This window comes from Natrix helvetica, assembly GCF_964273705.1.
Source record: "Natrix helvetica genome assembly, chromosome: 4".
Lineage (NCBI taxonomy): Eukaryota > Metazoa > Chordata > Lepidosauria > Squamata > Natricidae > Natrix > Natrix helvetica.
Window position 1 is genome coordinate 141,033,846 of NC_138550.1, and position 27,899 is coordinate 141,061,744.

Genomic DNA, 27,899 nt, shown 5'->3' on the forward strand with positions numbered 1-27,899 from the left:
AATTGGGCATTGCACAAAATGGTCATTTGTATTACCTATTATTTTGGGGTTGTTAAAGGAGGAGATCAAATTCAGTTTATCTTTTCAATAAATCTAATATTAGCTGGTTCTTTGAGAATACAAGTAGTACTGAAACTGTTAGAAGATCCTGCCATATTTTAAAGAGATGGACTCTAAGTGTTGTATCAGGATTCAACCCCAGATATCTTAAATAACTCATTGTTTCAATGTTGAAATTAAACATTTCAAGTTCTTAGGCCATTTTGGGACACCATTGTTTTCAGTTTGCAGCTATCCAGTCTGGAATGATAAGGATCCCTTCATCTTCTTGTCTGCATAAGATTTAGTTTTTAGTTTCCAGATCATCCTTGTTGCTTTTCTCCAAATCTATTCCAGATTTCTTGAACTCTTTATGCAATGCAATACCAAAACTGAACACAGCATTCCTGCTGAAATCTGACCAAATAGAACAAAATGAAACAATTGCAGCTCATTATTTGGAACAATGTTTCTGTTTTTGCAGTCTAAAATTACCTTTGACATTTTTGCCGTCCTATCATCTCTGATACATTCAGTTTTAACGCTTGTTCCAAGATTTCCAGATTTACTCTTGCCAAGCCAGATACCTCCATCCCGTTTACATTTTGATTGCCTAGTTCCGTGATGGAGAACCTATGGCACATATGCCACAGGTGACATGCAGAGCTCTCTCTGCGGGCGCGCAAGCCATTGTCCCAGCTCAGCTCCATCGCGCATGCACGCGCTTCCCACTGGCCAGCTGGTTTTCAGGTCTCTGCCACGCGTGTGTAGGCACATGGGTGGGGGTGAGGGTCAAACGCACTTGCAGGGTGGTGGTGTGCATACGGGAGAGTCTCACGTGTGTGCGCAGTGGAGAGGAGTGCAGTGGAGTTGTGCGCATGTGCAGGGGTTGCACATGCATGCATGGGATGGAACGCATGCATTGGGGTCATTCCTGGGGGTGAAAGGGTCACGGCGGTCATGCATGCGTGAGAGGTCAGGGTACGCGGGGGGTCACATGTGTATTGCATTATGGGTGGTTTTGATATGTGATAACTAAAATGTTAGCCTTGTTTTGAATTTTATATATGTATTAGTTACCCCAGGCAGTTATGTTTCAATCTCAATATTAATAAGCTTTTCTTTACTTGAGTAAGACTGAACTTTGTGGTATTTAAGTCAGTGATCATTGATGAGGAATGACCATTGAGATGTGGTGGAATCTGGCAGTGAGCTATCAGAGACTGATATAGAGAAAAACATAAAGCGCTTTGAATGGTTGCTATTCAGGAAGTGGCCCAGGAGGGACCCTCCCTAATTTCTTCTCAGCATTCATAGTTTATAGTTATGGAAAGCATGCTTTAGTCCAGTGATGGCCAGCTGAGTTCACCCTTTTTTAAAGCCATTTTTCGCCCTCCCCAGGCTCCAGAGGCTTTATAGGAGCCTGGGGAGGGCAAAAAGAGCCTCCCGCGCCCTTCTGGAGGCTTCATGAGCTTCCCTGAAGCTCCAGAGTGCAAAAAACTGGCCCTATGGGCAAACCAGAAGTTCGGAAACGGACTTCCGGCTTGCTCGGAGGCTTCAGGGAAGCTTCCTGAAGGTCTAGCTCAGCTCCACTGCGCATACGCACATGCCTCACACATGCATGCATGTGGGTGGGGTCACATGTGCATGTGCATGGGTGGGGGGAGTGTGGTAGGATGTGTGGCGCCCCCCCCCCCGCTCCCTGTTTCAGGAGGCTTCAGGAAGGCCTGCTAGGCCCAAAACAGGGTATGGGGATGGTGATGTGGCATCTCCCTGTGGCCCTCTTTTGGTCCCAGGAGGCTTCAGTGAGGCCTGCTAGGTCCAAAATGGGGTGAGGGGGGTCTCGCGTATATACGGGGGAGCACGGGGGAAGCGGGGGGGATTGTGCATGTATTGCATTATGGGTGTGGGCACGCCACACTTTGGCACCTCAGGAGAAAAAGGTTAGTCATCACTGTTCTAGGGCATGGTGCCCATCTTCGTTTTCTACCTGAGGGAGCAAATGTTCTCTGAAGATGTTTCCATGATCATGTTGGTGGTACGCTGAGGTGCATAGGATGCTGTTTCCTAACACCAAAGGGGTAGCTATTCATCTATTTGAATTTGTATGCTTATGAATTGCTAGGTTGGCAGGAGATGGGGCCAGAGTGGAAGCTCTCCCCATAACACGGAACTGCCAACTTTCCAGTTCATGACTCAGAGTTTTAACTGCTAGGCCTCCGCAACCTGTAATATGCTATGGCATGACAATTAGCTGGATACAGAGCTGGCTGAAAAAATCATACTAAAAGAGCGCTTATATCAGACATGGGAAAGAAAGAACAACATGTGTAAACATTCAATTCAGTTTCTTTATTGCATATTCAGGTACAGACAAAATATTAATAGACTAAAGCAGCGATGCCGAACCTTTTTTGGCTCGCGTGCCATAAGTGGGGGGAGCACGGGGGGGGGTCGTTTGCAGGTGTGCCGCACCCATAATGCAATGCACGACCCCCCAGTGCACATGCGCGCACTACAGGCGCAACACACACACACACACACCCATTTTTGCATGCTTTTTTCGCCCTCTCCAGGCTCCGGAAGGTTTATAGGAGCATGGGGAGGGCGAAAACAGCTTTCTCTAGTTGTGGCATACATTATTACCAAATGTGTATGTTTGTTTAAAACATTTATATAGTCACCTGTATAACTTCTGTGTGGCCCTCAATAAAATCGTTTTTAAATCAAACTCAATTAAAACAAAAGTAAAAACAAAAACTGACGCCAGTCCATGGAAACATATTATCTAATCTCCCCAATGTGTTTGGGGGAGGGGGCAGCGAAATCAGGTCTTTAAGGCTTTATGGAAAAGTAAAAGGATGGAGGCTCGCCAGACTTCAGTGGGCCATAGAACAGGGGCTGCCAAGGAAATGGCCCACTTCCTATTCCCATTGATGCTCCCATTAGGATTCTCTAGCAATTCATAAAAAATGTTTTGTGATACCATTCACCTGACTCTCAGTATCCTAGGATATGATTCATCTGACTAACTAAAAAAAGGAGTCCCTGTATTACCTGTGTTACCTACATAATGTTCTTCATTAAGTAACCTTTCCAGCTCTATGGACCAGCGGTGTTGGTGAGTTAGGAAAGAGCTTATAAAAATGGAGCTTTGCGCACTCGCCTGGCCTGGCTCCCAAGGGGCCGCAGAGGAGGGGTTGAGGACCCCTGAGCTAGTACATTGAAATTCTCCTCCTCATTCTTTTTATTTGATCATAATTTGGAAGTCTTTCTTTTGTTCATAGCATCCTCTGCCAGTCTTAACTCCTTCTGAGCTGGAGATTTCATGACACCACATTTATGCTTTCAGACTTTCTGTAAACACTATTCCTTGAGAAGATGGCTCTCTCTTAAATGTGTCCTCTTTTGCTTTGAAATCTCCATTAATGTTTTTGCATATTTACTGAATATCATTTTGTTATCCTCCATTTCTTTCCAATTTTCTTTTTAGTATTAGGCTTGTACAGTTGCTTGGAAGAATGTCCCCAGTAATACGTACATTTCCGGATTATACATCTAAAAGTTCAGCAAGATGTGTTCATTTATGTTAAACTAGCTTGTGAAGTGTCCATTTTGAATGCTTTGCATAGCCTTATTTTATTTCTCACCTATCGTGGGCAACTTTTCCTATTTGTCATGGAATTCTATACATTGTTATTCTCAAAATCTCTGCTTTCAAAGTTAGAGATGCATTTCATTCAGGTTTAGTTTTCCTTGACATCAAGAATGCCAGCATTTCTCCATGTGCTTTTGCTACTTTCACTTCCTCTATTACAATTTACTTCTTGGTTCATATAAAGTCAGGCACTCCTGATAATTTTTTGTTTTCCTATGTGGCAGAACATAACTATCCAAAGTGTAGCATACCTGATCAATTCTCTAGTCAGAACACTTTCTAAAATACTAGCACATAAGGCAGACTAATTGGGAATTACCCATTTTCAAGGCATCTGGTAAAAATGCTAATATGTTAACTCACTGTCTACATTTCGAAATTGAGATGTGGAAGACTTCTACAAATATTGTCAGAATAGAACTACAGTTTTGAGAAGTAATATAATGTGCCTGTATTTGTAAAACTACTTCTCGTTAGTACAAGCAAATACAAAAAGGAAAAATTGGTATTGCTCCCGATTATATTGTTCAATTGCTATATAGACTTGCAGGAATATAAAGTAAAAAATGTAAGCCAAAAAAGACAGAGGAGGTTAAACAATCCCAGGCAGAGTCAGTGGGCTGACTGTGATTAGCAGTAAAGTGGAAAAAAAGCATTATGTAAAACAACATAAGGTTAAGGTCTGGAATCTTGACAAGATTCATTATATAGTATGATATATGTTTAAAATTTTTATTGTGTTCCATATTTATTTATGTCGAATCAGTGTAATCAGGGATGTTTCCCGTTCATTTAATGAACATAAACTTTCATTTGACTTCTTTCTACTATAATTTCCTTAACAAAAAAATTGAGATTCCTTGGCTTGTTTCTAAGCTGGCAAGGATATACATTCAAAGGCTAGTGGACTACAATAACCAAAAGTTCTCTGTAGCTAACTAGCTTATGCATCTGGATGAAAAAAGAAATGGGGCAAGGCTGGACATTGTGCAATGTAGAAAGAGTAGTAGACAATAAAATTGAATACCTGTTCCTGTATAGTACTAATATTTTTCTAAGTTATGAAATAGGTAGAATAATTAAAAAATTGGAAGGAATAATTCTTGCTCAATGCAAAATGGTACATTGTAATTAATATACAGTTCACCTGAAAATCCAGCTCCACTTTCCAAAGTTTAGATCAAGATGTGTGTGTGTGTGTGTGTGTGTTTTGTGTGTGTGTGTGTTTAACTATACTACAAGTGTTCATTTTTAATTCTATCATCAGCTGGTCTTTGTTTGTTTAATAAATAGAAGTATCACCACTTTTATTTTCTGTATTTCCCCTTGTTCAATTAGTAATTAACTGGAGAGACAATTTGGTATAGTGGTTAGGGCACCAAGCTAGAAAATAGGAATCCATGAAAACATCCACTTTAGGCATGAAATAATCTGGGTAACCTTGAGCCTTTCACTCTTTCTCAGCCCTAGAAAGAAGGCAATGGCAAACCACTTATGAAATCTTGCAGGGACTTCTATCTATATATATATAGTTCATGAATATACCACAGACAGTTTACTGAAGACTTCCTCTTGGGTAACTTCTCTGATTTTTAGAGGAAAAGGCCATTCTGCATTATCATATAAGACAGAGTCATGTTTCTATTAATAAGAAACATGAATTCTGCCTCCACAACATGAATCAAAGCACTTGTGGTGGCCTAGAGTTTTCTCACACTAACAGCAAAATATTTTGATTTAAAGAGATGGGAATAGAGCCAAGATATAACCAGTGTATGTGTACCTGGTTGCTAAGCACCATCAGGAAACAAATGTCAGACTGCCAGGTGTTAGGGGCAAATCACAGGCTACATGTGTTATGAAATAACTTGGTAACAAAAGAAAAATCACCAATGCATACAGTTTATGTTTCTTTATTTTAGTAGGTATCCAACTCTTTACTTCAAATTTATTGAAGGTAGACAGTAACATAATGATATTTTCCACAATAAAAACAAAAGTGATAGAATAAGAATTGAGTAATAAAAAAGAATAAGCCGAGTAAGAAAAGAATAAGAATTGAAAAAGAATAAATTCATTTAAAATCAATCCAGCACAATTGAAAAGATAAATATTTTCTTGGCTCTAACTCTCTTGGCCATCAGAAGGCTGGCAAGGTCTGACTTTTTCCTTATGTTTTAGAGGTGAGATGTTATGCTTTCCCATTCGCAAATTGCATGGTTCTCTGTGGAGATTTTGTTCTATATTTGGATTGTTTTAATTTTGGGCTAATTGTGGGTTTCTTTTATACAGATTTTTTTTTTTACGTACACTTAAAATGAGCAGCTTTATACATTTTCTAAATAAATAAAGCAGGAAAGAGATCACATGAGCAAATTCTGTCCAATTTAGGTACTGGGCAGGTTTAAGCAGTCTTTAATATAGCAGTGCAAATCCCTATATTAAGAATTGCATAAAGTAATTGTGAAAGTTTGCAAGTTCTCTTAATGCAGCATGTGGGGCAAAAGGTGGAGTTTTTTTATTGCAAGGTGAGAATATTTAAGTCTATAAATTTTGAAAAATAAATAAAAAAATAAATAAGTATTAAAATAAATACTTATAAATATTATACACACCCATACATACATGTACACACACATACATACTGTATACGTATATGATTTAATTAAAAATACAGTATGTAGGATTATTCCCATTAACTTATTTTTATTTTCAAAATTGCACTTTAGTGATAACTTTCGGAGATAGTTTAGGTGGCTGCATCTAGGACCATGATGGCAAACCTATGGCAAACATGCCACAGGTGGCACGCAGAGCCCTCTCTCTGGGTATGTGAGCTGACGCACCAACTCAGCTCCACCACGCATGCGCACACATCTCCCACCGGCCAGATGGTTTTTGGAGTCTCTGGCGTGCATACGCAGGGGGCAGGGCACATGTGGGAGTAGCATGCACGTGTATGGGGGGAGGATGATTGCAATCGTGGAGCATGGGAGGAGGCAGCGCTCCCAGGAGGCTGCAAAGACGCCTACTAGACCCAAAACAGGGCAGGTCATGCACTTGTGCAGGAGTAGCTTAGGTTGCATGTACAGGGGGTAGGGCATGTGGAGGGGGTCCCACGCACATTGCATTATGGGTGCAGGTGCATGCTCTTTTGGCGCGTGACAAAAAGGTTAGCAATCACTGATCTAGGCGTTGGGTCTACTGGTTTTGCAGTTTTAGGAAGATTATTTGCCTTCTGATAAATTATTAACAGCAAAGCTGTATTCTGAGAAACCTTTGTGAAGAAATCAAGGTCAACCATGTGTGTGACTCATGCATGCTTTTGTACCAAGCCTGTTGCAAAATGTACAAAAGGGGAACTCTATAGACATTTTCCAAACAGTGAGATATGGTTTTTGGGAGAGCAGATAATATATCTCTCCCTAAAGGAGAACTATTGCCTCCCTCTTGAAATGTGATTAGAAACAAAAATGTGGAAAATTGACAGCAGTTTCCTATATTGATTGGTATGTCAGTTTCTCCTGGTGTTGCTTGTTACTTTCTAATAAATCATATCTTTGCAGTTCCTAGGATTATATCTTTTGCATTAAACAAAGCCCAATTCCAATCCAAATCATTGGCTGATTGTTTCTTAGTTTCTTGTCTATAATTTTACATAATTTACCTAATTTCTTTACCTAATTCGTTTGCTTGTCAGAAGAATACACTTGGGAATGTATTTATCATACTTATATTTTCTCTAAATATATATGTATAAAAATTCCATTCTCACCCTCTATGAATGATATGTATCTTCCTCAATCTTGGGTCCTCTATGAAAGGTCTAAGGGTAGACCTTTGTTCTGCTCAGGATCTTAGCTGTCCCTAGCATTGCACTCTTTGGAGCAGAGAACACTATTGCTGTTCATGGAATCAGTTGGAGAAACTCTCCTAGTTTAGGAGTTATAGTTTCGAGTGTTCCTGCCATCACTGGAACTACTTTCTCCTTTACTTTCCATTTTCCACTTTCTTTTGCTCTCTACTTCCACCTTCAGATTTTGGTACTTCTTCAGCTTCTCGTACTTCTTGATTTTGCTGTAATTTGGCACTGCTCTATCACCACAGCCATCTTCTGATGAGTGGCTAGATAATACAGCATACATTGAAGTGCCACCTTTTATGCAGGATTCTTGGATTCAACTCCTGGCTGCTACCCTATCTTACCAGTGGGGGGTCCTTGGGCAAAGGCTCTCTAACGCTTCACTTGCCTACCTCAAATGTGTGACATGAACAAGAAGTGTCATTCCAGCTCAGACGTCGATTGGATAAGAAGATCTTTGATAGACGTTGGGGAATCCTACAATCTGTTGATAAAATCTGGGACATTGTCCAGATTTTTTTTCACACATACACACACAAACACATACACAGAGAGAGGGTGAGGGAAGAAAATAAGTGTAGTTTATTTGAAAGTAATCAAAATATCTGCTCATAGTTTATGTTTCTCCCCAAAAATTATCCAAACAGACATAGCTAATATAAAGCAGCTGTAAGAGATGACCAGGCTGAGGGAAAGATCAAATGTCATTAGTTTCCAGTCCATTTGCGCCTACAGGAGATCTAAGTCCAGCTGGTCAGGGGAAAAATTTCCCCCTGAACTAATGAGGTCTGGAATCGACGGCTTTTCCAAACAGCATATGCTCAAGAAGCGAAAACCCCAAAAAAAACCGAGAACATGTTCTAATGAAAACAAAATTTAATATGAAAATAGAAATAAAACAAATCTATCTAATTGTTATATTTTGGCAAGAACAAATGTTGTCCACCTTCTTCGGCAGACGAACAAAGATCAAAAGGAAAGAAGTCTCTGGAATGTGTGATGAGCAGGCGCAATACATCACTTGCTGATAAAGGCCTATGACCTGCGCAATAACTCTTTCAGCTCGAGTAGCAAACCAATTAACGCAGCCCACCTTGAATTCCATTGACTCTGCCGCCAATTTGCATTGACTGTTAGTAGTTCAGATTTTTGTAAAGAGCTTAAGCTTGCAATAAAACTTTACAGTCATTTGAACTGCCTGGATTTCCTAATTTCTTGTGCTTGGCACTAGCTATATTTCAGACTTCAGTTGAAAATAATCAAAGTTTCAGCCAAACAAGTTAATTTCTGGCTTGCAACAGTGCTAACATTAATTCATATGATGAAGACTTTACTTTTACTCTCACAATTTGGCTTTGGTTGATGAAATGTATAAAAAGAGTATACTACCCCTGTCAGATTCCTTCTTTTTTCTTTAACTTTACACTATAGTCTTTGCTCTGGTTGATATGAACATAACATTACATTTTGTAATATGTTATACCAGTCAGTGCTGTGGTTGGTTTCTGGCTTGGTAGTACATGCAAATGGAGACAATGAATAGATCATACTTTGCTGTATTACTTGAACATTAATTTTCAACCATGATTTATGATTAGGTACTATTAATAATGCACGTTAACAAGTTTATATGATATTATATGTTTTGTTTATGGTTCATTGATTTATTTCTAGTTTGTTTCTGCGTACTTCCCAAAGTTAAAATGATTAATCTGCAGAAATACCAGGAATTAATCAATGCACCATACGTACATTGCTTATCTGCGCAACTAATGCTGGCTTGTTCAACAAACAATTGTTAAGATAAGCGAGCAATGTATGGCTGTGAAAGTTGGTCCATAAGAAGGACTGAGCACCAAAGAATTGAGGCCTTTGAACTACGCTGCTGGAGAAGACTCCTGCGAGTCCCTTGGACTGCAAGGCGATCAAACTGGTCAGTTCTAGAGAAGAGCAACTCTGACTGCTCTTTAGAAGGCCATATTCTGAAGATGAAACTCAAATACTTTGGCCATCTAATGAGAAGGAAGGACTCATCGAGAAGAGCCTAATGCTGGAAAAGATTGAGGGTAAAAGAAAAATGGGACAACAGAGAATGAGGTGGCTGGATGGAGTCACCAAAGCAGTAGGCATGAGCATAAATGGACTCCAGAAGATGGTAGAGGACAGGAAGGCCTGGAGGAACGTTGTCCATGGGGTCGCGATGGGTTGGACACAACTTCGCAAGTAACAACAACAAAGTATAATATTTAAACAAATCCTCAGATTTGGAGTTATGGCAAAAGATGTCAAGAAATTTAAAACCAATCATGGGCTAAGTACAGTTAATAGGATAGGTATTTAAGGACAACTCTGGGATTAGATGAAGCAGATTTCATGCTCATACTGGCAGTTCTTAGCCGATCACTTTCTGCCAGTCCAGCTTCCCTCAAGTGGATGTGAAGATTAAATAAGTGATACAAGAATGACCAATAATTCTCTAATGAGCATCCATATTTAAAGATTATCTTGTTGTATCAGTGGGATTTGAATGAATATAGTGATGCTTGTAGGTATGCATACATCTGGTCCTCAACTTAAAATAGTTCATTTTTTACAATAGTTCATTTAATGACCATTCAAAATTATAATGACACTGAAAAAATAACTTAAGGTCATTTTTCACACTTATGACCATTGCAGCATTTCCAGAGTCATGGGATTTACATTGGATGCTTTGCAACTGACTCACGTTTATGATGGTTGCAGTGTCCTGGAGTCATGTGACCCCATTCTGCCACCTTCTGAAAAACAAAACCAATGGGAAAGCTCCATTCACTTAACAACTGTGTGATTACCTTAACAACTGCAATGGTTCACTTAACAACTGTGGCAAGAAAACTCGTAAACTGGGGCAGAACTCACTTAACAAGTTTCTCACTTAGCAACATAAATTTGGGGCTCAATTGTGACCGTAACTCAAGGACTACCTGTAGAATTATTTTTGCTGGTTGTAGGTTTCTTTTACATGAGTGAACATGCTACTGCAAGTTTTGTGATCCGATATGTCCTTCCTCAGCATCTTAAACATGGAACTTGTCTCAATCCTGAAATGCTTCAGGAAAAAATGGCCAAGAGAAGCAATTGATTGATGGAATAGTGGAACAAGTGCCTGCCTTTGTTTTTGGTTCTCTGGAGGGATGGGAGGGTCCCTTGCTTCAAGATTGAAAAAAAAGTGGGGGGGGGGTATTGGTCCAGAGTGCTACAAGGAGATTCAGTTCGTTGTAATGCACAGCATCAAAAAGAGTTCATCATCTTTGTGGCAGGCATGAAGCTAAATGCATGGGGACATAGTCTAAAAGAAAAGGCTTTCTCTCCACAAGCTTTAGTTTTGTTGTTGTGGCCAACCAAAATTTATAGATTCCATCTGAAAATAAGATGGGCATGCAAAATTAAAAGGTGTGTCTCATAAACTGGCTTCTTAAAGCATTTCAGAAACATCACCCTCCATAGTCTAGTCTCATGATAGCGAACCTATGGCATGCGTGCCACAGGTGGTGTGCATGCATGCGTGATGGTTGTGCATGCATGTGCTGGGCATGGGCATATGTAGGGTCACATGCATGCCTGGAGTCAGGGGAGTGTGGGGGATCGCATGCAGATGCACGGGGGAGTGCAAGGGGAGTCGTGTGCTCATGCGGAGGTCGTGCATGCATGCGTGGGGGGCAGAGGGGGTCACGCATGCATTGCATTGTGGCTTTTGGCACACAATGACAAAAAGGTTAGCCATCACTGGCCTAGTCTCTACTTATGGATTTCCCTTTGGGGGAATTATTTTTGTAAAAGATGCACAGTGCCTTTACCATTTTTAAAAGACATGATATCTTAACTAAGAAGTGCCATTTTAATACTTCCTTAATTTCAGTGTAAAATTCCTTTTTCGTTTTCCACAACTCTTTATCATAGTAACTATTTCCTAGCCTAACGTTCTTGCACTGTTCCAAATGTGTCCAACAGCACAGCCTTAACCTCTGGGATCTTTCAACCTAATGCATATGGTAATGCATATTTGTTACTGTTTTCTGAATTACCAAGCTCTAATCTTGAGGATTGTACTCTGCTTCCCTATTACATAATGGCACAACCTCACCTGTTTTGCAGAAAGATTGGCACAATTATGCCTAGACTGGAAAAAATTCAAACAACCAGTAGAAAGCAGCAAAGGTTATTTTCTTTGCTATATCTATTCATCATCTGAATTTTGCAGCTCAAATATGGTCACCCCATCAGGTGAATTGGAGACGTGAAACGACTATCTCAAGATAATTAGAATTTGGATGCCTTTATTAGAAGCAAAATTCTAATTCCCACAAAGAAGAGACACTTAGTTTTCATCACAGAAATGTACTCTTGTGTGTACGCTTCAGCATTATGTCAAATAAAACTAGTTATACCTAACTGGTTTTATGAGCATTAACATTTAGTTTGCTTAAAATCAAGGAAAAGGAAGAAACTGAATACTTTTCAACATGGGATTCATTTTATCAATGGCTAGCCAATAAAAGCAGAAGTTAAAAATGTGGAAATATAAGAGATGTGTTAATTTTATAAGGAAGGTTTATTAAAATGGATAAGCAAACATTATTATTACCATTGTGATACCAATATGATGAATACTATTGCAAATATTATAATTATTATCTCTCAAAATTATTTATATGCAGACAACACTGTTTATTTAGAAATGGAATTTTTTATATGTAATAAAACTTTTTAAAACATAAAAAAGCATTTATTTGCAACCTGCAGATTTGCAGGTTTGTTTTAATAAAACATACAGAAGTTGAGTAATTTATGGAAATACAAAAAAGAAGCTAACATTTTCAAACGGCCCTTTTATTCATGCCTAAAGTAGAAGCAGAAATCCATGCTATGATTTGGTGCCGGTTTAAAACTCTAAATTATCTTAATGTCTGAACCAACTTGCTAGGACTGATTTTAAGGTAAAAATGTATAAAGCTGTATGAAATATAGTTTGCTACATTCCACAGAAGGACTAGCAAAAGAAAAACTAGCCTCAAAATGGAAATCCTGGGAATAGAACTGAAAACCACTGTATATTTTGACTTCAGCAACTGGTGAAAGATGCAAAGAGAAAGGACACCATTAACTAAATTAATATGTAAACAAGCCTTTTATTCTTTTCCTTCAACCATGTCTTTCCACTATGTACATTTGAAGTCTATTAGCTGGAAGATAAGTAAATTTGACTATTGTTTTGCCATTTATTCTTGTAGTGAGCGAGACAGTCTCTTAAAAGAAGCTGAAATTTTACATCAGGCAAGATTCAGTTACATTCTACCAATTTTGGGAATTTGCAACGAACCTCAGTTTCTGGGTATTGTGACTGAATATATGCCTAATGGATCACTGAACCAACTTTTATATGAGGTAAGTATGCACAATTGTAGCAAGAGTTTACAGCTACATTATTAATTTTAAAATAAGGAAACTCTAACTCATACTTGCTGGAGAATTTTGGGAATTGAAGTGCACATGTTTTTTTTTTAGTTACTGAAGTTGAGAAACACTGAGTTAATTTAATGCATCAGAAAGAAGAGGAGTACATGTTCTGACCAGTGTTGTGTCTTAGTCCAGAAAGGGGCAATTTGAGAACAAGTTCCCCATCTTCATGCATTGATATGGAATGACAAGTGCTTTGAGAGAGTCTTTAAAAAGCTACTGAATATAGCCATTCTCCAGAACGTATACATTTTTCCTTTATTATATTCAAAATGTTGTCATAGATTGGGAATAAATATGAAATAGTTTTAGTTGTGTAATTAATTTTATTAATTTTTAATTGTGTAGTTTTAATTATTGTGTACATAAATAAACTCTCAGTAGATGGTAAAAGATAACAAAATCGAGGTCAATTCTTGGTGACTTAAGGAAGACTTCTTCAGGTTATCTTGACAATAGCAATAGTAAAAGCACTTAGAGTTATATACCGCTCCACAGTGTTTTACAGCATTTTCTGGTGGGTTTGCAGTGTCAATATATGCCTCAAACAAGTTGAGTCCTCGTTTTACTGATCTCAGAAAGATAGAAGGCTGAGTCAACCTTGAGCTATTCAGGATCAAACTTCTGACTATGGGCAGAATTTGCCTGCAATACTACGTTCTATCCGTAGTATCCCATTACATAGCTCATCTCATCCTGTCAATCAGGAAGAAGTTATGTTGAGATCAACTAAAGAATTCTGACCACTAAGGTCCAAAAAAGAGCCTTCTCTTTGTTGGCCTCAGCCTTTGGAACATTCTCCTTCTTCTCCGCCCACCCACCCCCGCTCCCCAAGGTGAGATAGACCCCGACTCTCCTGGCCTTTTGCAAAGGTTTGAAAACATGGCCTCCCAACAGCTGTGTTTAGTTAACTTTTAACATTTTAATCATCCTTGCCTCTTTCATAATTTATATCCTGTTTTTAGGTTTTAATATTGTATTTGTACTGTGAGGGAGATGGATGGTTTTAAAATTTGATAAATAAATACATAAGCCGGTAGATCAGCTAATTTCAAGATGCTCTTTCAACCATTTCAGTCTGTCTCTCTGTATTGCCATGTGTTGTGTTCTTTCTCTTTTCTAAATAGAAAAACATCTATCCCGACATTGCTTGGTCACTCAGGTATCGCATTTTGTATGAAATTGCTTTGGGAGTAAATTATCTTCACAACCTGAGTCCTCCACTCATGCACCATGATTTGAAGACCCAGAATATTTTACTTGACAGTGAGTTCCATGTTAAGGTAAGGCTGGGCTCTTCTACAGTGCAGAAGTGGAAAAATCAGGGATAGAGACATTAAATTACAGTACAGGACCATGTGCAGCCCTCCCGAGCTCTGTTTTCACTGGCAAGGGTTGCAGGAGGCCGTCACAGCCAGAAATGGAATTCGGGAGCCTGTTTTCGAGGGCAGAGGCAAACTCAAGGCCCGCAGATCCGATTCGGCCAATCCGGGTCACCCCAGCGGACTAGATCTAAGAAACAGTGAGGGACCGGATGGTCCCTCACTGTTTCTTAGATCTAGCCTGCTGGGGTGACCCAGAGTGGCCGAATCGGATCTGCGGGCCTTGAGTTTGACACCCCTGTTCTAGCCTATTCTACTGTTTAACAGCTCTTATCAGGAAATTCCTCCTAATACTCAGTGTGGGTTTCCTTTCTTTTAATTTTAACCTGTTAATCCTAGTCCTGTTGAATTTCAACAGAGATCAGTTTCCATCTTCTTTTCTACATACCATATTTTTAGAAGTTTGCACATTATTCAATTCCCTTTCAATTTTCTTATTCATTTGTGTGATTGATATACAGAAAAGCAATATTGTAGCTTAGTAGACAATTGCATTGCTCTTATTTATGTCTTAGAAGGGGAAGTAAAAATCGCCACTTACTAAATGAGAACTTTAAGAAGGCTGGTGGTGACCATGACTGTAATTTTATAACGTAAACATTGCTGTTGATAAATTTGAACTCTGCTCAAGGTTATTCTAATGACTTAAGAGTATGTCTAGAAAAGCAAGTGGCATGTGTACATGAGCAGACACACGTGAGTTGACAATTACCATCTTATCTAGTTTAACAAATTCTCACAAAAACTATTTTATGGTTTCATTCTTTAATCAGCCAGTCCCTTTTGTTTTCTGATCTGTCTAACCTTTTTGAAATAATTGTTGCAATTTTAAAGTTTTGTGAAAAAGAATAAGCTTCACTTCTTTTCAAAGCCTTTCTTTGATCAAAGTAGATATTTTTAATGGGCCTAAAACTTTGTGTCTCCGAGCTGAACATGGTGACCTGAGCTTCTTTTCCATCTTTCAGATTGCAGATTTTGGTTTGTCAAAGTGGCGCATGATATCCATGTCACTTTCAAAAGGGGATAAATCAATATCTGAGGGAGGGACCATCATTTACATACCACCCGAATGTTATAATAGCAGCAAAAACAGTTCAAGTGTAAAGCATGATATATACAGGTATAATATTCTATTATGGATTTTTGGAACAACGTGTGTTTATTTTTTAAAATATAAAATATTAAAAAATCAGCCATATTGGGCATTACAGATGCCATAAGTAAAATGCAGTGAGATTAAAGGCCAAAAATGTTGTATACTTTGATGTCTCAGTCTCGATAGAAATACTTTATACTTCTTTGTGGAGGTTAAGGTCAGCACGGTTTTTTTTATTAGGAAGATTTGTTTTAGTGGTGTTCCTAATCAGCTATGTATTGTTTGGGGTATATTTCTTTTCAATAGCAGTCAACAAACCAATGCACTTTTGCATCTGGTATTTGTCAGTCAGCTTAATTAATTTTTTTAAGTGCCTCTGGAGTCAATGTAAGGAATTGGTTTCTGTATGCAATTATGATGTTGCTGTCCAGTTATGTCTTGCATAATGCAAGTTTTTTCATGCATACCTAAGTTTTGAATAACACATACACATATGAATCTTATTGTGAAATTTGGTCACATAAATGTTAATTCAAATTCATTAATACTACCTTCTTGAAAGGAACATTTTAATCCTTTTCAGGTTACTTAAAGCAAGTCAAGCATTTTTAATTTAGTGAAAAGCTACCCTTCATAGAATTTTTACAGGGGTATTAACTAACTAGCAATGTAAGTCAAGGTATAGAGTTTACAGATTTCATTAAGGACTTTGGCTGTTCTAGTGCTTCGTGTGTGCACATTACCAACAAACAATGATACATATCCAAAGACTGCATTCAGCTATCACAATAAATTCTGATTTGCTGAAAGAACTGGTTTGTGTTCTCTCTCAATACAGCTTCCTGCATATGTTCAAAAATATTGCTTCCATTTAAATTTTAAAAAAACTTAATCCTGTGCATTGGATATAGGCTCATCTTAATCATGAATAAAGTCAGCTTCTGACTTTAAGATGCCCTCTCTTGTATGGAAGGAAGTTTTGCTCAATTTATACAAATAGGGGATGTATTCAGTAAAAAATAGATGTGAAATCTTCCAAAGTTTCCTTTATGGCTACATAAGAATAGAATTAGCATGGAAACCTAAAATGTACTCTATTTAATTTCTAGTAGGTCAGGGATATACTGATACAAGAATGAAATTGATATAATTAATATTTAGTAACATTTGAGAAAGTATCCTTGTATTTGTGTTAGGTCTATTTTATGTATTTATTTATTTATATAGACAAATGTTGTATATATAAAGAAATTACTGTCTTTTTAAGATACCAAAGGTATTTGTCCAAACTAGTCACTGAGAATATTTTAAATACTAATATTGTTGCTTTGCTGTTAGTTTGGGAAGTAGATTTCCCACAAAACAACAGTAACTGGGATATTTTCATTTTAGAAATTGAGATTTATTTATTTATTTATTTATTTTATTTCTTGGATTTCTAGACCGCCCCCTCTCCCAAAAAGGGACTATTATTATTTTGCCTCGGGGGAGAAAGAATGAACTAATTTTTAAAATACATACTAACATGCATTTTTGTTTGTAACAGTTATGCCATTATTATGTGGGAAGTGATGTCCAGAAAAAAACCATTCGAAGGTCAGATTTTTGACTATCTAATTCTGTTAAAGAATAGCTGAGTTAGAATAACCTATTAAAATGTAGATTATTTTACAACAGTATTTTTAAAGCCCATTGTTTCCGTTTTGTCTTAAGCTTGTCTGGTAATAAAATATCATGTATTACAGAATATTGGTAGGAAGGGCAGGATAATTATTTTGCATTTAAAATTTCTAAATTAGGTTTAGATCACAATATTATTTAAAATATGAATTTACTACATGCGTTTCAATTTCTAAAATTGGAAGAAATGCATATATATTTCTAACGTGTGTGTATTGACTTTTGCAGACGTTGTACATTACTTGCAAATTATGTTTAGCATGTCACAAGGGAAGCGTCCAGATGTTGGGGAAGAGACTTTGCCCCTTGATATTCCTTACCGAGAATTGATGGTGTCTTTAATGGAATCTGCTTGGGCACACAATCCAGAGGAAAGACCATCTTTTTCAAGTGAGTTTCTCTGTATGATAGATAACTCAGCAGTTCTGGCTACACTCTGCTGTTGTATATTTGTTGCACCCTCTGAAGTGCTTCTTTTGCTTCCATATCAACTCTATTGAGTTGACACTACTTGAACACAATGTTCAAGACTGTTCAATGGCTGGAAGCATCTCAAGTATTACTTGGGATTGCTTTATTTTTATATTAAAGTTAGTATAATTTGCATTGGCCTTTAAGCTTTATTTTACCATTATAAAAATAGGGCTACCTACTAGGTGGGTCTTTCCCATCATCACCACTTGGCCGGATTTAATGAGCAAAGATGCTTTGGAGCAGATGTGGTGTAGCACTAGTCAACAAGTTGTTAAAGCAACTATACTTTTTCCTGTAACCATATGGGCAGACTTTCAATTCCAAACATGCAAAAATACATGTTAAAGAATTGTGGCCCATTGTTTGATCCATGGCCAATGAAATTCTGAAGCACTTTTTCCCCTTAAAAATTAATCCTGTCCACCTAATAGGTAACCCTATATTTATTTTGTGATTCAATTGCAGTGGGACGTTTTGAGATTATCTACTGAAGGTTGCTCAGTCAAGCAAGTCTTCCTTGTGCTTTTTAAAACCCTCAGTGAGGATATGGTTACTCTTTTTCCCATTTTACAGCTGAATTGCAAAACTGAGACAGTTGCTAGACATGGAGGAATAAAAACAGTAATTCTCCAAGCATGTTAGCATGAGTGAATGACCTCTTCTTGAATCATTAAAGCAACTACTTCTTAGCAAGTCCCACGTAACTGCGGTCTCTACACAGCCCTGCTATGCAGAACTGACATAGAAAGTCTGTGGATAATTTTGTGATGCATACATTACTCTTGTAATACATGATGCACATATTACGTTTGTAAAATTGTTTAGTGCTTTAGAACAATCCAGATAGGAACACAACCATTCAATAATATTGGATACATTTGTACTAATCAGATCTCTGGTATTTGAATTCAGGAAGGCATTGATGTCACAACTAATACTATCTTATTATAGTCAATTTAAATTTAAATTTGAATAGGGTGAATACATAGAAAATAGTCTGGTTGCTTTCTCGGGTAGAGATAGTCCTTAACATGCATAATGGAGGCTGCTGATTACAGTGATATATCATATTGGTCATTTAAAAAGTCATTCATGTGACTTTTTTGCAGTGGTCATTAAGGAAAGTTTCTCTATGGGTGCAGTTTTGCCAAAATCTGGAAGCAAGTTCCAGTTTTCAGCAAAACCACGGTAAAATACAACTGCAAATAACACTACAATAATGGCCATAAATGCAAGCATGTTGTTGAATGCTCAAAATTCAATCATGCGACTAACTTTTACTTCAGATCCAGATCGTAAGTCCCTTTTTTGGGGTCGGTCATAACTTCAACAGTTGCAAAGCAGCTGGTTGTAAATTTAGGACTACTTATATTCATGTATTTTATATTGGCATACAAATCAGAAAAATTCTAAAGTGTCAGTATTCTAGACTTAGAAAAGCTAGAATAATATTTATATGAGTACTCTGTTTTTCTCACTTTTTATTTTTTCGCTATTTATGGCTTGAAAGATTGGCTTTCTTTGACAATTAAAAAAAAGTGGCAGATAATAAACACATGTTTTCATTGTATTAGGAAGGTTCTCACGCCCTTCAAGCATTCATCTGCATATGTGTAGGACTTCCAAATAGATGAAGAATGGATCCTTGGTTTACTTCCCTTTCCATTTTTCATGTATTTAGCTGAAGCAGAGGCTTTCTGCAATTGTATGAATAGAAATAGAGCTGTCTGTAGGATCTGGGCCCTTAGTTTTTTACACCCAGTGTGTAAAAACCTGTGCTTGAATGTAAAAACCTATGCTTGAAATACCTGTGCTTGAATGGAAGGGTTGCTTCTGTATTGTAGCCTGATCTCTATCCAATTTCAATAGAATGACTGAAAAGAGTGAAGTCTCAAGATCATTCTTCCCATGCTCTTACTCTGCAGCATACTATTTTACCTAAATATGTTTGTTGCATGCAACTTCTTAACCCTGATATTTCCTGGTTCCTGTTCTGGCTATCAGACAGCGCTCAGCTGACTATACATGCCAGTTATTCTGTTTTGAAATGCACTCAAAGTCATATCAGATAACACGTAGATTGTGATTTCATTCAATATTTCTTGTCTTTTTTTATTAAGAGGGAAAACACTGAAAGTCATTTTTTAAAATTATAACTTCAGATGCCTGAAATCTTAATCTTATTTTTGTTCAGTTTTGGCAAAAGTAAATAATAATAATTTGGTGAAAGATACTAAGATTTGAGGGATTTAAATCTCTTGCCAACTTTTTCTTTGTTTGAATAATCAACTTTTGAAATATGGCACGTTGAGCTGTTTCTGGAAAGTTTCGAAATCAAAAACATTTGATTTCTTAATTTCTATGTTAAGAGTCATCTTACTCTGAATCAGATATAAGCAAGGTTCATGTAATAATTTCAGTTTAGTATCTGAAGTAATGCATTATTACATTATAATATAGGTTTATAGAAAATACTTAATTTTAACCAGGATTAAGTGCTCATCGAAATAATAATTATGTGAAATAATGTTATAGTTCCAAACATGCAGTGCAATATTCCTATTCTTCGAAGAATATCCAAACAGAGTAAGCTTGAAGAAATGAAGGAAGAGAAAACAAGCTATAGCTGCCACTGTGATCAGCCAGTGCATTGCCTATGGAATGCCTTCATGTTGCCTCTAGGACTCCTTATATGAGGGAGATTCATTTTACCATATTTGTGATGTTGGAAGAAATGTCCTTCTGGGTTCAGTTCCAAGTGGGGAAAAAGACACTGGATTCATGGAAGTTGCTTGGAAAGAAGGTTTATTGATGATGGACAAGACCACATGGTTTGAGTCCTGGGGGGGAAATGGGGATCACGTGTCTTGAAGATCTTGAAGAAAAAGGGAAGAGATGCTGAAAGAGCCTGAGTTTTATACCCTCTCTTGGGCTCCGCCTTGGAGCTTCCTGTTCCTGTGTAGGAAATGGATTCTGATTGGTGGTCAGACTCCCAGCGGGTGGGGGGTCTTAGCTAACATTGTAGGCTGTCTGTCTCCCAGGCTTGGTTGACCTCTTGCTGGGTGATAATGTAGTGAAAGGGCTTTGGGATTCCTATTATGGCTCTGCCTGAAGGAAGTAGATGTTTCTTATGAGGAATAGACTGGCTCAGGCCTTAATGGCTCATTGACAAAGGTGGGGGAGGAGCTGAGTTTCTGCCTCCCTTTTAGGAAGAAATATTCTGCCCTTTTAATATTTCCTAAAATATTTCATTTTCTAGGAGAGGGATGGGTGCTAACTTCCTACAGTGAAAATCTCAAGATGATAATACAGTCCATACAGGTGGGGTCTGGCAAGTTATAGGTTCATCCTGTTCAATTTGACTGAGCTACTGGAGAGAGAGAGAGAGAGAGAGGGAGGGAGGGAGGGAGGGAGGGAGAGACAGAGAGAGACAGAGAGAGACAGAGACAGAGACACCAGGGTCATAACAAGGCTGGGATAGTAATTCTGTTAATACCAAATTTGGGTAAAGTTTGGTGAACCTGAAAGCAATGTTTCAAGCAGAATACACACACTGTTTATTTATATAACCTGTCAGCTCACAATATAAGAACAAGCAATAAGGTAAGCAAAATAATAAGATAAATAATAACTAAATAAATAAACAAAGCATTCAGTAAGAAAAATAAGCAAAATGGCAAAACTGAGTCACTGTTTAACACAAGAATATGTAACATACGGCAAACATATCTAATAAGGAATTCAATTCATCCTACCCTAAGGCCTGGGAGAACATAAAGACTTTCTGGAATCCAATCTCTTAGGGTAATTGTGTTAAAATATCAAACAACTAATAAACATTAATTGTTCCCTATCTGTTGGATGTAGTACTATCTAGTTTTACCCAGGAATAGTTGGTTTTTGACATCCTTCAAATTTGCCTTAGGGAGTATGCTTTAAAATATTTTTCAGGAATGTAATTTCCATAATTTAAACTTTCTGTTAAGAGACCTAATAGTGAGTATCTTTGTTTAGGGTGCTTAATAGATCTTGAATCTGTGATGAGGACCTTTGAAGAGATACCTATGCTTGAAGCAGTAATAGATTTAAAGAGGGCCAAAGTAAGTGTTCATATTATAATCTATTATGAATAGAAATTATTCCCAAAAAGAAAGTGGATATCCATGTATCTGAAGCTAGAATTCTCATACTGTTAATCGTATGCAGTTGTTCACTTGCCCAGTCTGAATTATGCTATATGGGACCATAAGACCATTGAGATATTTGTAATCAGAAAACTGCCCTGATCACAGATAGAACTGTAAGCAAGAGGTAACTGGACTAAGATGTTTCGCTTATCATTCAAGAAGATTCTTCAGTCCAGTTGCCTCTTGAAAAAGCACCTTTGGGACAACTATGACCCAAATGACTTAGAATCTTCATAGACATCCTTCATAGACGTCCATTTATTTATGTATTGTTTATTTTTGTTATTATATTTTAATATATTTATATAATATAAAAATTATAAATTATAGTTTGTTTATGTATTGCTGTGTTAAACAATAATAATCTTTGCAAGCAGTTGGCTGTAGGTGAGCACATGTCCCAAATTCTGCTGTGCCACATAGCCTTACTCAAATGCAGGACTCTTGGCTATTTTGTCTCATAATTTTGCTTCAATTTCATAGCAACATTTTGTTTTATGCCAATGTCTCTTTCAGGCACACTATGAATGGAGTTGTGTTCATTTGTCTAAGAAGATCTCCAGTGATGAATCAATATCTTTAAATATACCACTGAACACTAGTACAAAAGAGGTAAAATATTTTTTCTATTATTATCATAAAGGCCTTAATATGGTTAAACTGTTTTTTGCCAAAGATCAGTGATCAGTTTTTTAGAGAGTCAGAGAGAATACCTAAGATATGATGAGCTAGACAAGGAGCCCTTTGCCAATGATTAACATTCAGCGTTTCAGACCTATGTTGAGGTTCTTTCAGGGGAGAGCTAACAACTTTATACTATGCTAATCAAAGGGACACCTATAAATTAGCATATTCATAGACCTCCTCAAGGCAGGAGATAAACGCTGATAAATGGCAAATGCCCAACATGGATAGTTACTGATCCCTGCTTACCATACTATGATGTAGAGGGATGTCTCCTCCCTGTTTGAATGCCACCGAATAGAATAGGTTCCAGAAAGTGAAACTGGGATAATGCACAGAGAGGTGTCTTCAGACCACTGTTGTCCTTGAAATAAATAGATCTTCGAGCCCTTACAATTCAATATCATTTCAGAAATCATATAATATTTGCATGACTAGTTCATTCCTCCATCGAAGACACTGAGAGATACCTAACACGGAGGGTCATTTCAATTATCCAGGAACTGATACTCTCTGGCTGTTTGGAAAAGTTTTGGAAAATGCCTGTGTGGAAATTTCTGAACTTTGGAAGGGCTCATCCTTGAAAGATCAGATAGTCAAAAACACTTCCCCCCCCCTTTTTTTTCTTCTTCAGGAATGGAATGGGGAGAGAAACTTTAGACCATATCAAGTGGTGTTAGGCTGCCTCCTGCTGTGTTACCCGTCTAATTTGGGACAGATTATACAATGTGAATTTGCACCACATTTAAGATATAGCATCCTTCCTAGAGGTTTTTAAAAGAGGAAAAATGGTTTCTCTCACTAGCATTCATTCCCAGAGAAACACCACAGACATTTGGAGAAGAACAAATAACCCTGTAAAAAGGAGATACAATTTCATCATAGTCTTTGTTCATTTCATACTAGTGGATCAATCTTTAATTTGACCCTGCATTTGGTAAATATCCCTGTAGAACCAGAGAATAGGAATAATGAATTGATTTAATGGCAACAACGGGGGTAGAGAATCTATATAGTTATTAATGTTGGATTAGACCTGGAAGCCTTGGGTTCAAGTGCAGCATCAGCCATGGTAGTTTCCAGGTGACTTTAGGCTTGTTACATTCTCTTTGTGGGATGTTTCTTACAGAGTTGTCATTTATTAAAAAATATAAACATTATTTATTATTAATAAAATGACAAACAATAAAATAGGGCAGAACAAAGAGCAATGGGTGGAAACTATTTAAGGAGAGAAGCAACTTAGAACTGAGGAAAAATTTCCTGACAGTTAGAACAATTAATCAGTGGAACAGCTTGCCTCCAGAAGTTGTGAATGTCCCAACACTGGAAGCCTTTAAGAAGATGTTGGATAGCCATTTGTCTGAAGTGGTGTAGAGTTTCCTGCCTAGGCAGGGAGTTGGACTAGAAGACCTCTAAAGTCGCTTCCAATTCTGCTATTGTATTGTATTGTATTGTATATCATTGGTAATTTTTATGTGGAAATTTGAAAGCGAGTGACAATGCTGTTTTATTATGGGTCTCTGTGTGTGTCTCCTTATTTAAGGCAGCAAAAATGTCCCTTGATGAAGAGCTGTATGCATGAATTGTACAATGAATTTAGCTTTTGTTTACCACAAAAATCTTTGCACTACTTTTGTTGCATTCTAAATCAACCACAATATGGTTGAGGCAATTACTGATTGTGTGTGGTATTTATAACCAACAATTTTGATATTAATGCAAGGTTTTGAAATAGCTTTCCTGACACCCTCAGACAGATTAGATTGATGATTGATCATCAATTCTGAAAACTTTAGCCTACACAAATTTGAAAGCCATAAGAATGAGTAAAATTATTCTAGATACCCTCAGACTTCAACATAAGGTAGAATTAATGGTATTAACGGTACTATTGGTAACTCTGCAGCCCTATTGGGTTCATATTGCATAAGACAAGTATGCAGAGGAAAAAAATCCAAGATGTTTCATAAATGTGGAGCACATGTACTCAAGCCCTTATTTCGTATATTTCAGGAGTGTCCAGCCGGTGGGCCATATGAGGCGCTGGGCAGCTAGTATTGCAGCCCCAATATAATTTTAAAGATTAAAATAATCGCATGACGCTATACAGAATTTTATAGTAGATTTTTCTTTGTGTGTGTTTATTTTCATTACTGATATGTAAGTAGGATTTTAAATATATCTAGCATAATCACTAGTACATTTTGTGGTCATTGTACTTGTTTGCTAAATTTTACCAGTTGAAAAAATTAAACCAAAAATCTTTGTTCCATGTGATTCTGTTCTTTCCAGAATTCCTGTTCATCCCAAGATGATCAATCTTATCCGTCAAGTGTTCCCCACAATATATCAAAACCCTGCAACCTCCTTTCAGATGGTATGTCCTCTGTACACAATTGCAGTCTGATAATTGGCAAATTACATAATCCTCTTATGGATACCAGTAAAGGAGAATATTTGCAGCTCAGGGTTGAAATGAGGGGTCCTTGTGCTTTCTGAACATGGTTGTTTCCTTAAAGACATTTCATTATCCAAAGTAGGCAACGTTATCAGTGCTAGAGTCTTCAGACTAGCATTGATCATGTTACTTAGTTTGGTAATGAAACATCTGCAAGAAAAAAAAAACCAAGTTCAGAGTTCACCAAGGACCCCTCATCTCTTACGAACGCAGCATAATTAGATAGTGTCTCTCTGGTTCACAGAATGTTAATAATGGATTGGACCAAAACAGAGTTGAACCAATAGCATCCTATCCAGCGTAAGATTTTAGATTGAAAACTGGTACAAGTGGTCCTTGGATTATAACAGTTCATTTGGTGAACTTCAAAGTTATAATGTCATTGGAAAAAGTGACTTATGTCCGTTTTTCACACTTAAAACCTTTGCAGCATCCTAATTACATTAATTACATGCAAGTCATGTAATTAAAATTCTGGCACTGGGCAACTGACTCATATTTATGATGGTTGCAGTGTCCTGGAGTCATGCGATAACTTTTTGCAACCTTCTGAGAAGCAAAGTCAATGGGGAAACTACATTCACGTAACAATGGTATTACTATTTTAACACCTGCAGTGATTCGCTTAACAACTGTGACAAGAAAGGTCGTAAAATGGGGTGAAATTCACTTAACAAATGCCTCACTTAGCATCAGAAATGTTGGGTTCAATTGTGGTCATAAGTTGAGGACTATCTGTATTCTACAATAATCAGTGTTCTTTCTAAAGTATTATGTGGGTAGATATATATATATATTTCTACTGTATTGTTTTAAATAAAAATAAATTGTGTAATAAACAATAGATATCGTATTTTTCAGAATAGAAGACACACCTTTTGCCTCCAAAAGAGAGGTTGAAAATCTGGGTGTGTCTTATACACTTAATACAGCATTTTTGGCCTCCAGAAACCCCACCCCCTTCCCAAAAATGGATGTGCAAAGGGTTTGGGAGGCCTGCAAAGTATTCCTGGGGAGGGCAAAAATGAGTGGTTTTTGCTCATTTTTGCCCCTCCCCCCATCCCCCAGGAGCACTCTAGAAGCCTCCCAAAGTCTTTGCATGCCCTGTTTTTTGCAAAAAATGGACCGGTTTTTGCCCCCCACCCAGGAGCACTTTGCAAGCCTCACAAACTCTCCGCATGCCCCGTTTTTCACAAAAAATGAGGCATGCAGATAGTTTGGGAGGCCTGCAGAGTGCAAAAACTTTTTTTAAAAATGTATCTCTTCCAAATCTTGGTGTGTCTTATACTCTGGTGCGTCTTATACTCTGAAAAATACGATGACTTCTGATGTTATCCGTTGGGATAATGAAAGAAACAAAAAGGAAAACCCATCTACTGGTTGTGTTGCAGCCATTTGGTGTAGTGCAGCATGGCTGGGATGGTAGGTAAATGATGGAGTAGTTCTGGGTTTATTTCATGCTTTGTTTTTGTTTTTACTCTTTTTTACATTAAATTGATGAGATACTTTTCTTTTGTGATAGTTAAGGATGAACCGCACTCGCTGATCAGTTATGTTCCACACTCCCAGAGTACTCAGTCTTGCATATCTCAACAAAGTTCTTCATCTAACACAGATAGTTCTAATTCATCAAATTCCATGCCAGGCTTGCTACAGATAGCAGGAGCCAATCCAGGTATGCAGCCGAGAGTTTTGAATCCTACTCGCGATCAATTTGTTTTATTATATAACTGGATCGGATCTCTAGAAATAACATCATAATATTCACCAATGTGCATGCATTATTCTCTTTTGCATATTTGCGAGAGTTATTTTATGGGGGCATTTATAAAAAGAAAACTATTTTTTTTCCTGATAGCAATGTACAGGCCGTATATCACCAGGATTGATTTTCAGAGAGTAGTATACTGTAACTATTAATTATTTTATGGTTTAGCTCATACACAGTTTAAGAATGTAGAAGAAAATGGAAATTATGTAGAAGGTGGAACTTTTGAACAGAAGCTACATGTCACTGCGGAATTTGTGATTGTTTTAAACAATCGGAGTTATACCCAAAGGTACTTTTTCAGGAGTCAACTGGACTTTCTGGTTTTTCTTTGAAGACATTTTGCTTCTCATCCAAGAAGCTTCTAAAGCTCTTGAAAAACCACCTTTGGAACAACCATTACCTGGATGAATGAAAAATCTACATAGACATTTAGTTATGCACTTTGGAATGAGGATTATAATTAATGTTCTGATAGCTTGGTTTACAACATTAAATAACATTTAAAATGTGTTCCTTAAAATGGTATTTAGAACCAAATGAGTACAATAAAAATAAAGTGAACATCTAAAGGAAACTTAACCCATCAGGAAAAAATAGCCTTTGTATAATCTATGTTAGACAAAACATTTGAGGTACATGTGCAGAAGGCAGTTGATTCTAAAACGTGTGGACATATTTCATGTTGGAGATAACCACAAAGTGGGACATACTGACTTTTGAAACACACTATCTGCTTAATAACATTGAATAACTGTTGTGTATTAAGCTCTCCTGCCATAGACTTGCCTGCTAACTTCTCCTGCCATAGACCTACATTGGTCGCTTCTGATTGGCCAAGACGCACCAGCCAGCCGGCGGGAGAATCCAGCCACCTGATTGGTCAATCGCCTGACAGCTCGACTATAAAAGAGCTGTCAGCTGTCATTTGCTTGCTGTTTGCCTATCTGAGATTTGCCGTACTTCTGAGCTGTTTGTCACTGTTTAATAAAGATTGTGTTAGCTTCAACCTGCCTTGCCCCAGTCCCTGTCTGCCTCGTTCTCCCTACAGAGCAATAACAGTCTGCAAATGCTTTGGGTGACTCTAATATTTAGATAAAACAATAAGA

General features: G+C 37.5%; 1 protein-coding gene across 1 annotated transcript in view; it reads left to right on the plus strand.

The window, feature by feature from the left end:
• The window catches only part of RIPK2 (receptor interacting serine/threonine kinase 2), a 31,826-nt gene that overhangs the window by 2,480 nt on the left and 1,447 nt on the right, over window positions 1-27,899 (plus strand). Inside the window, exons 2-10 of the mRNA XM_081952450.1 lie at window positions 12,833-12,986; window positions 14,186-14,341; window positions 15,406-15,560; window positions 17,083-17,132; window positions 17,445-17,606; window positions 21,705-21,790; window positions 22,394-22,489; window positions 24,857-24,941; window positions 26,545-26,697. Coding sequence (XP_081808576.1) covers window positions 12,833-12,986; window positions 14,186-14,341; window positions 15,406-15,560; window positions 17,083-17,132; window positions 17,445-17,606; window positions 21,705-21,790; window positions 22,394-22,489; window positions 24,857-24,941; window positions 26,545-26,697 — 1,097 coding nt within the window. The remainder of the gene's footprint in view (window positions 1-12,832; window positions 12,987-14,185; window positions 14,342-15,405; window positions 15,561-17,082; window positions 17,133-17,444; window positions 17,607-21,704; window positions 21,791-22,393; window positions 22,490-24,856; window positions 24,942-26,544; window positions 26,698-27,899) is intronic.